Source organism: Antennarius striatus, chromosome 20, assembly GCF_040054535.1.
Source record: "Antennarius striatus isolate MH-2024 chromosome 20, ASM4005453v1, whole genome shotgun sequence".
NCBI lineage: Eukaryota > Metazoa > Chordata > Actinopteri > Lophiiformes > Antennariidae > Antennarius > Antennarius striatus.
This window is the reverse complement of record NC_090795.1, coordinates 9,931,118-9,948,540: the sequence shown is the minus strand read 5'-3', so window position 1 is coordinate 9,948,540 and position 17,423 is coordinate 9,931,118. Positions and strand designations below refer to the sequence as shown.

The window sequence follows — 17,423 nt, the reverse complement described above, 5'->3', positions numbered from 1 at the left end:
ACATTCATGCATGGGGTGAGGAGTTCAGCCACTGTCTGCTTCCTTAGAAATAATCACCGTCTTTCTAAAAAATAATTACTATATGACTAATTTATATGCAGTAACATTATTTTGTTTTTGTTTGTCACTAAAGTGTATTTGTAATTTTTATTCCGTACAAAAAACAGAGGTACATTTATGAGTTCATGGTCAGAACAATGATATTGGTTTTAAATGTCCTTATAAATACATCATACCAGAAGCTGAAATAGAGTTTGAATCAAATCATGTTGTTGAATCAGCTTTTCTTTTTTTTTTTGTGCAACTCAGGACAACATTTTTGGAACAGAATTTCCACAGGGATTAGTTACAACTGGTACGCTAGACATCTGGTGCACACAATAAACATAATGGTAAATGTAGAGGTGTTTAAAAACACTTATATCTAGGAAGAACCCGAGGTTGGGAACAAAGCCACGATGAAAAGATTGTGACTATACACACATATTAAAAGCCTGAAAATAACATGTAGCTGCCATATCTTGACAATTATTTAGAATGTGGGCATGTTTCAGCTCTACTTAGTTCAATCTGAGACCAAAAGTAATTGTAAACTGGAGAGCTTTGCCAAGTCTGCTAATTGTGTCCATCCACGTGGTCTTTGAATGGCAGGTAAAACCTACTGGTTTTATCAGAATGGTAAGTGTTTAACTTAACAGACCCTTTTATCATTTTTTTCGTCCGTGTGTGTGTCAAGGTGAAAGACAAAGAGGACCACGTGAGGCACCTGGGCCAGGATGTGGTTGTTTTGCGAGCCACAGAGGACTCCCTGAAGAGAACCTTGGCTATGAAGGAGACACACACACAACAGCTGGTTCAAGACAATAAGCAGCTCAAAGAAAGTCTGGTTCTCCTGCAGAGCAAAGTGGGTAACACACACTTACTCTTACTCCCCACACGCACACACACACACACACACACAGGAAGGGAGCTCTTCTTAAATAAGGAGCAGAATTGGGCAACCTTCCCTAAATCAAATCCAGTCAGGTACATCGGGGAATTCTCCTCATTTTTTACTTCCTTCACAGTTAATCATCCAGGCTTCTTCCCCTCCTCCTCTTCTCTCCCTCTCAAGCCCTCTCTCCATATTTAATAACTCATCGCCACCATCTTGGCTCCGCCGAGGGTTGGCTCATTGTACAATAAAAAATTTTTTTTAACACGTTCATATGAATATCACTTAGCCACCAGAGGGTCTAAGAGTGGGGGATGTTTAAGTATTATTTTGTTTCCTTATTTTGCCTAATCAGTGCTTTTCCTCAGGTTATTCTTTTTTTTCTTTTTCGTCTTTCTGTTTCTCCCTCATCTTCCTTGTCCAGTCTCATCCAATGAGAACCAATGGGTAATACATGGTAACATTAAAGAGTCATATACATGATGAATGGAATGGCCTTTAGATTTCTCTCTTTGTCCCTTTCTTCTCTTTCTTGGAATTCGTCCGATTTGTCTTTCTCAAATCCACCGTACTTTATTTCTTTCGTTTTCAGCATACTCTTGCCCTTCGAAGTTTGTCAGAGTGTTGCATGGCATTAAAATAAGCAATTTACTGTGACCTTGACTCAAACAAATAATTTCTAGTGCTTTAGGCATGTGTACACCAGTGTACTCAACAAAAAGCATGTTGTTCTTTACTTCAAATACTCTGGTTGGTGTCAGCTTCACACCCTTATGTTTGTGACTCTGACTTAACTTCCTTCTCACTCAATTTTAGCAGTTAGATCTTCCTCTGTTATGTTTGTCATTTTAAATTGCATCAGAAGCAATGTTGCGTTTTCCTCAGTCCAATGTACATTAAAGCGGTGGTCCCATCCCTGGCCTGCTGACCGGTAGCGGTCCGTGATTTAGTTGGTATCGAGCCACACAGAAAAAAAATGCATAATTTACATTATTTCTGTTTTATACATTATCTGATTCTGAATGATGTTTTGTTTTGGAAAATTACCAAATTTTCTCCACCACATCTGTCACTTGACACATGTCAAGATGCTTGCCTCAGTCACATGGCTACCTTCTTTAAGGGGCCACTCCAGCTGGTAACACGTAATACATTACCACTAAATTGAAACTCTCAAGCCAGCAAAACAAAAAAAACAAACAAATATCTTAGGAAATTTTGTGAGGAGACAGAAGAAGAACTTCAAACAAGAAGAAAGCTACAAAATCCCAGTTTTTATGCTGGTCATACCATTTTATTTTGTTGTATTTATCTGCCACACCTTAACGGCCATATGTAAAAATATTGTCTGACTTTAAACTGGTCCGGGTGCAAAAAAGGTTTGGGGCCACAGCATTAAAGCATAATGCTTCTCATGTTTGATTGACAACAGATCACACAGTCACAGCTTTCAATGACCTGGTCAACGGTTAGTTTTACCTACGACTTTGTGCGGTCAGTTTTATTGGTCCACAGTCAAAGCAGTAACTGTAGGGTTCCCCAAGCTGACTCAAAGGCTTTATGGTGCCTCTTTTCACCACTTCGAGAGAGAGAAGAGGCAAACATCCTTCAATCGCACTTCTGTCTCCTTCTTTCCTGCTTGTATCTTGTGGGTTCACCATGTTCTCCCTGGCTCTCTTTTCACCTGATGATATCCTCCTTTCAGCCTTCTCTGAAAAGATTTCATGATCTTCTTTATATCTCTGCTCATATCTCAGTTGCAAACAAGTGATTGCACGATGAGTGACATAACCAAATCACTGGATCAGACAAAAACTGCCCTGAACACAGAAAGACAGCAGAGAGAACAGATGCAGGACCAGCTGAGCCATGCCAACAAAGAGATGGAGCGTCTGCAGCAGGAACTCACACATGTGCGTCACACCACTGAAAAGAAGGTAACTATTTTTTTTTCCTTCTGAAAGTCATCATTTAAATCATCTTTATAAATTCTTTTAATACTTTAGAACATCATTGCAACTTTTGAAATCAGTTAAAAATGTGGCATCCCAGTTTCAGCCATGTACTGTTCACATTATCTCACTACGGGTAAGTTTACATTCTCTTAACAGTTTCTGCACAATGTGTATAATGTTGGAAGAAATTCCAGTAAAACTGAAAGATGCAATTTTTACAGAGTGGTCATGAAATATATTACCTTTAATGTAACACATTGTCTTTTACAACAACGTGCTGATAAGGAGGGTCATACAGGTGAGGGATTCATTTAAATATTCAATTTTCAAATGTAATATTCACTGTGACAGGCATTGTCTATTTCTACAATGGGGATGATAATAAGGTTTAGATAATGGGTAATGGGATGTTCTGATATTTAGAGCCTTATTAAAAACACACACTTTCTATGAAGACAAAAATTGGATTATTCTGCTTAAATAGATTTTTTTTTTCACAGCTACGACTACACTAAATGTTAAAAAAATCACGTGCTGATATGCTACTGTGTTTTAAAGTCCTTTTTATCCCCTGCCCTTTCTGTGATATACAAAAAACATATGTCAGTACTTAGTGGTTTGCATTTAACCTTCCATTAACCAGGTTAGAAAGATACTTTTCACTACTCAAAAGATGCATCTTAAATAGTTGGATTTGTTAAATTTGAAGTAAGGCACATTCGTTTTCACTGGAAAGCTTCTTTACAGACAATGCTCATTTAGAGCGCTTTTAGGGTTGGAGTTGAGGTCAGAATTTTGTTGGCTAGTTCTGAGGCTATTGTTCCAACAGATTTCCAGTGTATAGAGTTCAAATTTACAAAACTACATACTGTAAAAGTCACATTACATTCTGGGCTTTTGTGAGATAACGCCTTTTATTTTAAAAATGAGATTTTTTGACCTTTTGCATTTCATTCTTGTGGAGCGAGCATTAATTCAGTCTTCGTCTTGCATGATGGGAGTAAACTGTTGTGTGTGTGTGTGTGTGTGTGTGTGTGTGTGTGTGTGTGTGTGTGTGTGTGTGTGTGTGTGTGTGTGTGTGTGTGTGTGTGTGTGTGTGTGTGTGCGTACGTGCTTGCGAGTGCGAGTATGCGTGTAAGAGAGAGGCCAAACCAGAGAAAGAATGGTTTTGGTACAAAAAGCAGGGCCAGATGTGGAGCAGAAACCATATCCCTGCACAGACTGTAGTATTCTATGTGTTCATTTCACCAAATAAACACACACACACACACACACACACACACACACACACACACACACACACACACACACACACACACACACACACACACACTTTGCAGCTTTGCATTCACTTGGGCACACTTCACCCCCTCATTGTATTGGTTGTGCTAGGTATGTGTAAAAGAGGGAGTGCGCCTTCTCCCACTTGAATGTGAGTGAAACTGAGAGGACTCTGTGTTAAGCATTTTCCTCTGCAGCTCTAAATGTCCTAACATTAGCACAGCTGTACAAATACTGTCAACACACGCTCGCTCATCTGAAATTTACTCTGCTGATTCGCTCTTCCTCTCATTCCTGCTCTCACTTGGACTTGAAGAAGAAAAAGAATAGGGATGCAATTCGTTTTTTCTCTTTGTTGTGATAAATCCATTCGTTTAAAAAAAAAATTAATTCTCAGAAACGTCTGGGAATTAAGGAAAGAAATCTTTCATTCAACCAGAGTCTCCTGGGGGTTAAAAACCAACATTTTGGACTGTCTTTTTGTATGGTCTTAGATTGTATTTTAAATTTAAATTATTAATTTATGAGTGTCATGTTTTGTCTAATCAATCTATAATTGGTTTCTCCACCCAGGCTCCAACAGGAAAGAGGCTTTCATTTTACATGAACCACAGTACATTTAAATTATCTAACGTAGTTCATTTATGAAATAGAAAAGAAACTTAATATGTTTTGTGTTAGCATTCATTTAGCAGACAGGTCCACATATTTCTCCCCCTGTCATTGACAGTTAAAATAAAATGCTGATGTTGTTATTCATAATATTTAGAGTCCTGTTATGATCAGCTGGTGAATATTTGCTAAAGCACAGCAATAGGATGAAAATGCACAATGAAAGGATAAGCCATTTTTTACAAAAAGATAAATAATTTGTAAAATCACAGCCTTTATTCATCTGTATCCACTTTACTTATCCGTCATCCGTAGTTGTAATTTTTTCTCCATCTCACAAACTCACACACATTATCATCGTACAAACAGCCAGATGTGGCTGAAGTTTTAACATGTGGTTAAAGAGTTTTACTGCACTGAACTCTCCCATCGAGGAAGTTGAAAGCGGTGAAGCCATTAATATGACAAGGGGCTTTGTCTCAGAGATGATCTGCATCGTCTACTCCAAACCAAAAGCCACATCTGCCGATCTCTAGAGGCTCCTTTTTTTTAATGCTCAGGTCATAGATGCACACAGGAAGAAGAAGAAGATAGAATGAGTTAGACAGATGGATGGATTTAGTGTGAGAATCATGGACAAAAGAAGAGCCGTTATATGACATCGGGAGGAATGGAAGGTGAGATAAAGAGAAACACCTTTTGGTCCAATGGATAATGGCCTGTGGTCGGGAAGTTTTGTACTTTGACCTGTGGTCGGGAAGTATTTGACCTTTAGATAAACTAAGTTATATTAAGTTTGGTTCAGAAAGGAGGAACAGTTTCTTCTTACCAAAGCAGTGCTTTAATGTGAAGGTCAGAGATTGGATCTGCCACTTTAGACAAGCACGATCATTTAAAAAAATTTAATTTCACCAGTAGGATATGATCCAAGACCTACATCAGGTTTGAGGCCCTACAAAGCAAATAAAATTGAGAAGGACCAAAAAACAAACAAACAAACCTAAAGGTATTTTAGATTTTGTTCCAAATTTTGTTCAAAGTGTCACTTCCTGCCATTTCATTCATTAACATTGGCAACATGGTGTTCCTCCAGCTTCCGCACAGAGACTTCATTTTAATATTATGTAGTCATAATTCCTAAATCAAGTGTTTTGGGTAAAGATAAAAAATGCTTACTATTTGAAATGGACAAAAGGGGCTAGAATGTGAAGGCAAAAAAGACTAAAAAGATGACAGAAAGAGCATTGCAGTGGACAGGAAGTAGAATGTGGCAGGTTGTTCAAGCCAAGTATCATTGCACAACTGCAGAATAACTAACAAGGCAGTCAGAGACTAAAACATCCTGCGACACTCCTGATTTCAAAATTTTACCCTGACCTACTTTCATAGGTCAGGATCATTTATAAAAGATCCGTGATCCAACATGTAACTGGTGCATTCTATTTGTATTGAAGTTTCAGAGATGTGTACCTAAAAAGGTATGAAAGTGAAAATGTGACCTTGACCTAGTTTTTGTAGGTCAAGGTTGTGATCTAATTTTCATCTCCTTGCCTCCCTGAATACAAGGCCTTCTGGTTTGTCTTTCTATCTCTGTCCAGTTCCTGAGATGTGTGCAAAAATATCTCAGGATAGAAAATATCTCAGACCATATGGTCGTACTCACGCACTGGCCTTCTCCCTTTCTCTCATCCGATTCCTGAGTGTACAAAAGTTGAAATTTGACCTTGACCTAGTCATTTTCATCCCCTTTGCCGCCCGAGTAATATGCTTTTTGTTTCATCTTCCTATCTGCAAAGGTTGCGAAGACATTTTGTGGACTGACGGACGGACGGACGGATTGACGGAAGGACACATGAACACTGACACTGACATTACAATACATCACCACTTCGCGGGATCTAATAACTGACTTTTCCTTCTCTTGGCTTTTTCTCTTGATTTTGCTTAATGCTCATTTCATTTCTTGTCATGCCACTTTTCCCTTTCGATGCCCCCACCCCCACCCCCCAACTGTTCAAATATTATTTCTCCCCCTTCTGTCATCCTCTCCCCCCTTTCTCCTCCTCTTTATCTTGTCATTGCCTGTCAGTAGGGATTCTATCTGTTCAGAGTGTTGTGTGTGTGCGTATTTGTGAACACATTGAGACTGAGATACACTTAAGAGCTCATTGATTTAAAAATACCTTCGATATTGGAGGTCCCCTCCTGCAGATTCGTTCAGAAGCTTATCAAACACACACATACACACACAGACACACACACACACACAGACATCCATGTAGAGATATGCATAAACCAAAGCTCCACTCCAAAGTTTTTCCTTAAACTTTGTGATTGACCTAGTTAGTGTGTCGTTTTGACAAGTTGTCTGTTTTGACACGACATCCTCCAGTGTTTATCCACATCCATTCTGTCTACCACATGCTTACGCGGGGAATTCACGCGCACATGCACACGTACATACAAACGCGGCTTCAAAGATAAATAAAGCTTAGATTTAAAAATTGGCAGGAAGTACATGTTTTGTTGGCCGTAAATAAGCAGAATGACTTTCATTTGTAACCACAATGAACGCCCTGGACATATTTTTGTACTACTTTCCACGGAATGTAAAGCACAACCTTTATTATTCTTGAACGAGGCACTGAGTCTTTGTGTGGGTCTGTGAGTGTTTACATGAGCGCTCATTTGTGATTTAACGGCTATGCGCATGGCAGTGTGTGAGCATGGTTTTCTCTGACAGCCAGAGGTGAGAGGTCAAAGAGCCAAGTTAACTCCATCAATCCCTCTGGACAGTTACAAACGAGCCCTCAACTCTGGTCAAAACAATCCCTGAATCATGCAGGACAGACTGGAGGTATATAGGGAGAGAGAAATTGAGCAGTTGACTTAGTCTGGCGAGAAGTGTTGTTACATGTTGGTTTGAATAAAATATGTCAGCATCAAATGTGAAAACCAGGAACTGTTAGTTACAGATTATCCATTATTATTTTCTTCTCCTCACATTGTGAAGTAAAACAAGACCGTAATTCGCCGGGTTTGCAGGAAATCTATTCACCTATGTAACGGCTGAGTGACCAGGTTCTGTTTCCCTCTAAAAGCCTAAAAAAAAAGAAAACTCCTGAAAGCTTAATGAAAAGTCCGGGCACCAATGATGCAAAAACATCCCATAATACATAAGAATACCAACTCAAAACTCGCAGCACTTACTGGTCGACACCTGGCTGTTTTGAATGACCTCAAATCGAAAATATAAAAAACCTTGGCAGGATGCAGACTCTGTGGATACAAACGGAGGAGATTAAAAAGCAGGAAAATACATTTCCAGAGTGATCTTGAAAGCATATGAAGACAATCACACACACACACACACACACACACACACACACACACACACACACACACACACACACACACACACACACACACACACACACACACACACACACACACACGGCATACAGTGAAGTGAGTAATTAGGAAGGTCACCAAGGAAACAGACAAACACAAGCGATTTCCAGACACTGAATACCCACAAGCATCAAAAACAACCATTTTGTCTGTGTGTGCATCCACCCACCTCCTTCGTCATTTGTTTAAAAACAAATATAAAACAAGATAGGGACATTTTTCCTTAGTTTTAACACCAATTAAAATTCACCTGTTTCATACATTGAGATAGCTGGAGGATTTGGAATACCTAACTAAGTGCTACTTGGTAAAAATCATCAAAAACAACATAGACATTTTGCCATTTAAAAAAAAAAATTCTTGTCCAAAATCCTTGAAGCCGAAGGAATGTGTTCTAATTTTCCAGATCCAGAAGAGGGAGGTTAAGATGCGCATGCTGCTGCGGGAGCTCACAGAAAGAAAGAAGCAACACTCTGAATGTCAGAATGAGGTAAAAACAACAACAGCGTCAGCATTCACTGAACCAAGTCTTTAATACTCGTGATTCACATTAGTGTTAATTGTGTTCAATGGATGTTTGTTAATTCTCCCATCAGATAAATGTAGTTACTGTTGTATTCACTTGAAAATGAAATTGAATCTGAATCAAGCTTTAATTATATTATGTGTATTATATATTAGATGACGTTGAGTGGCTTTTGTGATGCTGACATTAATACCTTTTTATTACTTTTGTATGGCAGCATTTCTTTAAAGTTCATTTGAATTAGTCTTCTTGTCCTCATTGGGGTGTTGTGAATGACATCGGCATTATGGCATTGATCATGTGTCTTCATTTTGTCACATATTTCCCAGTTGCTTCTAAGAGAGGCAGCATCGGAAAAGCTGTGCTTGGAAAAGGATGAGTTGAGGGCCTGTATGGAGGGCCAGAGCAGAGAGTGTGTCCAGCTGAGCTGCACCAAAGATGGACTGGAGGCCGATCTGGCTTTGTGCCAAGAGAAACTCCGCACTTCACAACTGGAGGTCAATGTCTCTACATGTGTTAATGTGTTTGCCTGTCGCTGATGAGAGCTGTGGAGGCAAACCTTATAGATTTAAATATTTACCCAAAGTAACATGGTGTGGTGAAACTAAGAATTGATTGTAATTGGTGTGTTTTCTGTGTTTAGGTGCAGAGCAGAGATCAGTTAATTCTGCAGCTAAGATCTGAAATGAAGACAGCTAAACAAAAGCATCGGAAGAAACAGGAACAGGTCTGATGCAGTATTTGTGTGCATATGATCTAACAATTTTAACTTTTAAGATATTGTAATTTGAGAATCTTCAGATTATATTTTAACAATTTTTATGGATTTTCCTCAATAAACAATTTATGAAAGATTTATCTTTTTTGTAAATTGTTCCACAGGTTTTAGATTTCATTCTGTTTTACAGGTTTTAAATGCATTTCAAGGCTTGACTTTAATTCTATGTAGTACTACAAGGTTTCAGACTGTGTTTTCTCTTTTCGTTTTCCAAGGGTAGGTAGAGTGAGCACCCTTGTATATTTCTGTCCAACAATGACCTGTTCTACATCCACAGAGTTGCACATACAGTATCTACTCGAGGGAAGCGCCAAAACCAGCAGCAGCATACTACTCAGGGCTACCGCGTATCTCCATTAGAGCAGTGGGAGGCATAGCACCTTGCTCAAAAGGCTCCTGGAAAGTTTGGGCTTAGGAAAAGGGAATCGTTACTCATTTATGTCTGCCGTGCCTACGTTTTCCCACCTGGTCCTCAGACTAAACTGGGAAACTGTGACTCAAGCCTGATTCCTCACTTTTAGGCTACTGCCACCCCCTCGCTGTCTTTTCTGTTTGAGTGTGCTTCACATCCCCACAAAAAAGTCAGTCCATTTCCATCCCCTTCAGTTTCCCTCTCCTCTTATTTCTTCTTACTCAGGTGGCAGAACTGGAGGGTGAGGTAGGACACTTGAAACAAAATTTCAGAAGACACCACGAAGAGGCCTGTCAGTTAAGGGAAAAGGTCAGGGTTGTTGAGTGCCTTAAAGATCAGAAGGGGAAGGAACAACAACAGCTACATGATCAGCTCCATCTTAGTCAACAACAGGTAAGGAAGAAGTCTTACCTCTTCTCTTCACCTGCACCCATCTCCGACTCTCTGACAGGTGAAATCTCTGGTGAAATCTATGGATCGGTTGAACTCTGACCTGGAAATGGTGAAGTAAGCTCAGGAGATTGATGCAGAAAAACAGAGCGTCTGGCTTCACAGACGAATGAAGCAGAACATTTCTAAGCTTAGCCAAATACAGAGTGGGCTGAAACATCAAGAGTCAGAGATCATGAAGCACAAGGACACTTTAAGTCAGCTGCATAGTTATCAGTCAGTTGAGCCATATTACTCCAGTGAAAACCGGAGTGTTAATCCAGTGGATGGATAAAATAAAATGAAAACTCAGACGCATTTTATCATCTTACAAAAGATTTGAATCACATTCGACAAGAGCAACAAATCGACCTGATTACAGCGGACAAGCTTTATTTTGTCAATTACTATGGATATATTTCAATCTACATCATCTGCATTAACAGATTCGACAAGCTGACCGCTCTGTTTGTCAACCTCTCACATCCAATCGGACTTAAACGAATACAGAGAGGGAAAGATGGATGGATTACAAAATGGAGAATAAAGATATTATTAACCCTAGGGGCAACATTTGGAGTCATGTGACAGTCATAAACAGTATAGTCAAACGACAGGCCAACTGAGGGTCATAGCAGTGTGTTTTCTATCATATTTAATGGGGGTTGTTTGTTTCCCTGAAGCACAAACTCCTGATTATGGTCACAAGAAAACCATGGTGTTCCCATTAAGCCTTGTTAGAAGGCCTTTTAGAAAGAAGTACTGAATCTACCATTAGTCCGTAGACTAGTGAACACATTAAAGAGAATAATATGGAGGATAAGTAGCAGATAGAATGTGAAGCCGGCACATGAATCCTTACTTACCTTGTGTTGTGTTGTGTTGTGTTGTGTTGTGCTGTTTTGTGTGTGTGTCTATGGGTGTATTGATGGGTGTGTGTTTCATAGAGAGATTTTTAAACTGTTACCTCAGATAACCGAGAATAAAAACACTTGCCGTTGCTCTGGAATAAAATACTTGGGCTGAGTCACTGGTTTAAAAGGCTACACACACACACACACACACACACACACCTACATATGTCGTGATTTAAGTAGAGAGCGAATGCTGATGGTGATCCTCCACCAGCTCTTCTTTTCTAGTTTTTTACTCAGTCACGCTGCCTCGTACCCAGTGTCAGGCCTATATGGACCCAGCTAATCCTTGGTTAAACCAAGCCGTGGCGAACAACTGAAATCTAACTAGTTGGCTGTCATTAGTTGTAAACCCATGTGTTCTGATCCAGATTATGGTGGGATTAACGTGGATGAAGTCAAGATAAGTGTTAGAGCGGGTTTAACTTTCTCAACCTCTCTGCTTGAAAGGTGAGCTATGGTGGGATTCCATGTGTAACACCGGGATTAAGCTCGGTTTCGCTCTCTGGGTTCCCCTTTCATTATGAGCGAGGTAACTGTAGAGCAGCACAATAAATTAGATCGTTACACCAAACTGGAATACCAATATGTCACGTTCTTCAGTTACATCAGTTACATCGACAGCCAGACTGCAAATTATTCGTATTCGTATCAGGGACACAGCACTTTCGCAGTTGTTGTGTTGAGCATCCCTACACAAGGGTAGTCTGCTTTCCTTTCAGATCTAGTCCTCTACCAACCTTAAGGTGATATGTGTCTCACTCAGTTTAAGAGCAATGGCCTTTACTTGTCAAAATTTGTGCTGTTTTTGAATGCTTTCAGGTGGAGACATTCAAAGAGAAGCTAAAGAACCAGGAAAATGAAATGGAACTTCTTCATCAGCAGCTTAAAGAAGGCAAGGAGGAGCTGATTGGTGCTAATTCGCAAGCCCAGGGGCATAAAGAGGATGTAGACATTTTTAAACATAAGTACATAGCAGCAATAGAGAAGGTGCACAAAGTTCAAGGGCAGGTAGAACTTTTGCAAGAGGAACTGCTGTACGTCCAACAACAGGTACATCAGATTTAAGTTACACACTTCATTTTTTCATTGCTTTGTTGGTGACTTCATCAGCTCTATCTGATATATTGAACATGCATTCTCTACAATGTTAGTGTAACATCCTGCAAGTGATACTGCCGTCTAAATTTTTGCTATTGCCTCACTCAGCTAAGAGGGTCCCAGTTAGCAACTGATACGGTGAAGGAAGAGCTAAATGAGGTGGTGAAGCAGTACCAGCATAAGGTTGTACAATGGGAGAACTCACAGGAAACGCTTTACCAGTTGACCGATGAGCTCCAGACCAATCAGAATTTGTTTCGGGAGAGTCAGCAAAAAGAAGACCATCTTCAAGGCCTGATAGGAACCCTGCAGGAGCAGGTGGATACACTCAAAAAGCAGGTCAGAGCAAACACATATAAAGTGGTGCATTTAGAAAATTTATTGGTTTATCCCAAATTAAACAAATAACGCATTTATGTATATTTCTTCACTTCATTTTTATGTGATGTCGCCTGAGCTCTACATCTTCTTGTTAGCCTCTCATATGAATGTGTGAATTGCATGCATCAAAAAGGGTTAGGGTGCCTGTGTGTCCCAGGTGCTTGTTGGCTCCATTAATGTTTAGAGAGTGCATATGTGGTCATAGTCTTTTGTGCGTCATTGGGCATGCGAGAGTGTGCTTGTGTGTGTGTGCACTGGTGTGTGTCACTTCATCTTTTCTCCCGTTTCTTTCTGTTTTATATTTACTATGTCAGGCAACAAATGAATCATCTTTATTACTAAGGAATTTAATTTGGATGAACTTAACTGCTGCCGCCAAGGTCAGACGGGCAGAATGTCATTTTAATCCAATCAACTTTAATCTGTTGGTTATAAAAGACTTGGGCTGTTGAAGAATGGCTGTATCTCAGGCCCTTTATTACACTGGCTAATGACTTTGATTGTGAGGCGCCTATCAAGAGGTTAGAAGTGCTTATGGAGCTTCATGTCCTCCTAATTCTCGACCTCATGTCGGCTTTGGGTTCAGCTCACCCAAAAATTGTAGATATCTTTATTCCATATTTACAGTAAATTCTAAATAAAAAAAGGTCAAATCCTTTTGAAATTTTTGAAGAATTAATGTAAAATGATGTACAGGTCATGAGAAAAACAAGTGGAAACCTATTAAGTCTTTTGAGTACAGTATCTTATCTTTGCTCGACTCTATTTGCATTCTGACTGAGGAACATTTCTCTGAAATGTAAAGATGAATACAAGAAGACAAGCAAAATATCTGTCCTGGCCTATATGAAAGTCTACTTTTGAATTGGTTGTATAATTTGGCTATATAAAGGACAAGCGCTAACACGCTAAGATTGATGATGGCGATATATCTAGAAATTCATATATAAAGAACAATGAACTATGTGGTCATTTAATTAGGAGAGCAATGCCGAGTGCTTTAGGTGCTACTGCCTATTGTAGTTCCTGATTCCAGATTCACTTGTTATGCTCGCGGTGTTGGGGCTTTTTAACTGCCCTTGAAACATGAAGGCCAAATCTTTCCGTGTGCTTCGATGCAACAAATCAGTTCACAAATTAGTGAAACACAAAATAGCATGTATTGTAAATGATGCATCAGTGTCCTTGTCGTGCATTATTAACTGAATTGGCAGAAATTTATATTGAAATGGAGTTAATTTAAGTATTTTCATATTAGTCATTTTTATTTGCATCTTTTCCATTTTGTTATATTCTTGCAAAAAAAGGTACTAATAGGAGTAATAATTATTTTTAAAAAAAAATGCAACCCTATTTTTCTTTGTTGATAGAAACTGACATTGGAGTATGATTTACGGATTTATAAACAGAGACATTCTCACTCTGACGAGGAGTATCACAGCCTGCTGCAACGAAGACAACACCTGCAGAAGGTGGGATCAAACGTCGTACTGTTCTATACATTACATGTCACGACATATTAATGTGGGTGACTATGTATGTGTGTGTGTGTGTGTGTTTGTGTGTGTGTGTTTCAGAGCTGTACTGAGCAGGTTGAGCGCCTTGCAGAGTGTGAAAAGGCTATTCTTCAGATGAAGTCAGAGCTGGAGAGACAGTAATAACAGAGTCTATAAAACTCTCATTCTCCTCTGCTGGTCCTGGTTCCTGTCCTTGTCTCTTCAGTGCCCTTCCTGTCTTCCTCCGCCCCCATACTCTTTGTCATTCCCGTAACAATGGCTCTGTAGTTCCAAAATGGGTTACTGTAGAAGGCCTAGGAAGTTTAAAATAGTATAAATATGTATTAATTTTTTTCTACTAATCTTTTATCTTCATTTCCCTTTTTTAGTATTTTCTTTCTTGTTCATTTTAATGCTTTCTTTTCCCTAGAGCTCAAGAAAAAGCTGTTCTGAAGCAAAGTCTTATTGAGTCCCACCATAAACACACAAGCAATCATAACCAGATGGAACAGGAAGTGCTACACCTAAAAAAGGAAGTTACGTCTTTAGAATTGGAGTTGGCAGATGCCCGAAAGGTTTGTATCTGACCGATAACTCAATTATTTCAGTCTTTTTCAATCCCGTTGTTGCATTCAGGATCTTCTTCCATCGTACTGCAATGTTGCCTTGATGTGCGTCAGTAGACAAACATGAGCTTCATGAGATTCAATTCAAGTTCCCAAAGAGGAGTACTCAATCGACCTCCACTGGCACCACCCACCCACCACTCATGTGATTGTCCTGTGATTGCCTGGCAGAAACAAATTGCTGCGCCATTAATTAAAGCACCAAACGTGCCAAAGCTGCTGAAATTGACTCCAATTAAGAGCTCAATGGGACACTAAAAATTCAAATTAGTCAAAGTGGAGACGGTGGCCTGGCACAGTGCCAACACTGCTGGCAGTCATAGACACATAATATTTTTTTGTCTGTGTGAGTGGGTAGTCCTGTGTGTGTGTAGGTGAAAGTGGGATCATTTGATTTTATGGATCCTCTGACACACACACAAGTGGTTACGTGTAGCGCTTAGCAAGAAATAACACACACACACGCATACTGTATATGTGTGTGTGTCTCGTTTGACTTCCTCTCTGTAGTGAAAACAGCAGCTGTTAGCATGAAGCTAAAGTTCTGCGTCCGTCTTCCAGGTCTTGCAGACTGCTGCTGCTTCATTCCTGAGTGGCTCGAGCCTTGGCCTGCATGTTTCTGGTCCTGAGAGCTGGTAGTTAATGGAACGTAGCCAGACTAAACATGGAGCCTCAGAGGGAGGGGGAATAAGAAGCCATGCATATTTTTGGCTCGCTGTTTGCACTCTTGTCATCCATGCAGCTTACCATGCATCTTCATTTTGAGAGACTAATGTTGGGCGCCTGGGACGTAGCTCACCGTGAGGTCATGAGCACATAGAGGAAACTATTAATTGGTTTAACCAACATGAGCATGATTAAGCTGGTGAGAAGTAGTAAATGTCAGTTTTCAGTTATTTTTGGTTAATTGCCCAGCCCTACTTTCGTATAATATGCAGTGTTTACTACTATATGCCTTCTAAACACCCTAACACATATTTAAGTCATTTGAGTTCACCTACTTTGATCCCCTAGCTGTATGGTCAACCCAGATCCACTCTGAAGTCCCAGTCAAGGTTCACAATGGACTGCAGGCAGGTAGAATCAAATAAGGAGTCACTCAAAACATGTTTTAGGCTTCTTTTAGCAACAGGTTTCAATAATTTATCAATACATTTGCTCTGAACAGGGAAACAAATTCCACGTGTGTCAGTCAATCACTTCCCCTTCGCCTGTTGCTTATGTTGCAGGTACATGAGACCCTCCTACGACAGTCAGAGGAGGAGCTGATGGAGGCCCATGGAGAGGCAGCCAGAAGTAGCCGAGAGTTGGCCGTTCAGAAGGAAGCGGTGCAGAGGATCCACATAGAACTTCAGAAGCAGAAGGAACAGCTGAGGAGCTCCAACAGGGAGAAACAAAGTCTAGGCAGTCATGTCACACACTTGAAGCAGGAGCTGAAGGAGCTGCTGAGCAAGCACAAAGTCACAGGTAGCAGTCAGACCCTCAGCTATACTCATTTCATCCATCAGCCACTCAACCATCAGCAAATAACTCATAACTCAAATAACCACATAGCATGTGTTACTTGCCAGTCTACTAATTTCTATATAAACCCACATTTGACTGATAGTCATAGCAAATGTCAGACGTGTATGTTTTAACTGACTACGCCAGTGTATTTGCTTCCAATTTTCAGGAACTGCTTTCTGTCAGGGCCTTATAGCATATAGGACGAGGAGCTCTACAGCGGGCCCTGCCTTTTGTTGTGGAACCGACCACACAGCTTTATGATCAAATTAACCAGCAGTGTTACAGCCATGTGGTGATTCGGTTGCTAGCTGTCTGCATGTAAGGTTAACTCAGGCACAAACACACACACACACACACACGTTATGGTAATGATCTGGTTCGAGTGTGTGTGCGTGCGTGCGTGCGCGCCTTGGTCGACGTTGGCCTTTGTAGTAGTGTGTCAGTGCAGGAATGGTGATGGTTGGGTCTCTCCGGGCACAGAAATGTCTCATTAAGAATTAACGTACACATCTACGGTCACACCAGGCAAACACCTCACACTCACACGCACACACACACGCACACACACACGCACACACACACACACACACACACACACACACACACACACACACACACACACACACACACACACACACACACACAGCTATTTCTCGCAACTCCCATCGCTTTAATTAGCACATACACACTGGCACTCTAAGGTACAAATACACACACACACTCACCTATTGTCCACAGAGAGATGAATCTGAGGTCCCTGTCTGTGGCAGACAGTGGCTGGCTTGCTCGGTGAACACTGCTCATTAACAAGATAGAGACAGCAGGACAACGCTGTGTAGCTTGGCCTTTGTCTGTGATCAAAACGCATTCCCTCAACTCTACCCTCTGCACAAAACCACATATTATTCAGCTTTTACCTTCAGCAAATACAATCTAGCAATGTAGAGCCCATTGTGACGACTTAAGAAGAGTAAAGATGCATTACTGTAACAAAAGGGGCATTGTTTACCTGCATATAGCACGGGTCTGAATAGAGTGGCTGTGGAGTTAACTTGAGA

At 40.3% G+C, this 17,423-nt stretch overlaps 1 protein-coding gene across 1 annotated transcript in view; it reads left to right on the top strand.

Moving 5' to 3' along the window:
• LOC137587902 (early endosome antigen 1-like) overlaps positions 1–17,423 on the top strand; it is a 93,406-nt gene that overhangs the window by 46,220 nt on the left and 29,763 nt on the right. The window contains exons 8-19 of the mRNA XM_068304583.1: positions 737–904; positions 2,692–2,871; positions 8,600–8,683; positions 9,049–9,216; positions 9,363–9,446; positions 10,135–10,302; positions 12,075–12,305; positions 12,462–12,692; positions 14,105–14,206; positions 14,312–14,388; positions 14,661–14,805; positions 16,086–16,323. Of these exons, the coding sequence (XP_068160684.1) occupies positions 737–904; positions 2,692–2,871; positions 8,600–8,683; positions 9,049–9,216; positions 9,363–9,446; positions 10,135–10,302; positions 12,075–12,305; positions 12,462–12,692; positions 14,105–14,206; positions 14,312–14,388; positions 14,661–14,805; positions 16,086–16,323 (1,876 nt within the window). The remainder of the gene's footprint in view (positions 1–736; positions 905–2,691; positions 2,872–8,599; positions 8,684–9,048; positions 9,217–9,362; positions 9,447–10,134; positions 10,303–12,074; positions 12,306–12,461; positions 12,693–14,104; positions 14,207–14,311; positions 14,389–14,660; positions 14,806–16,085; positions 16,324–17,423) is intronic.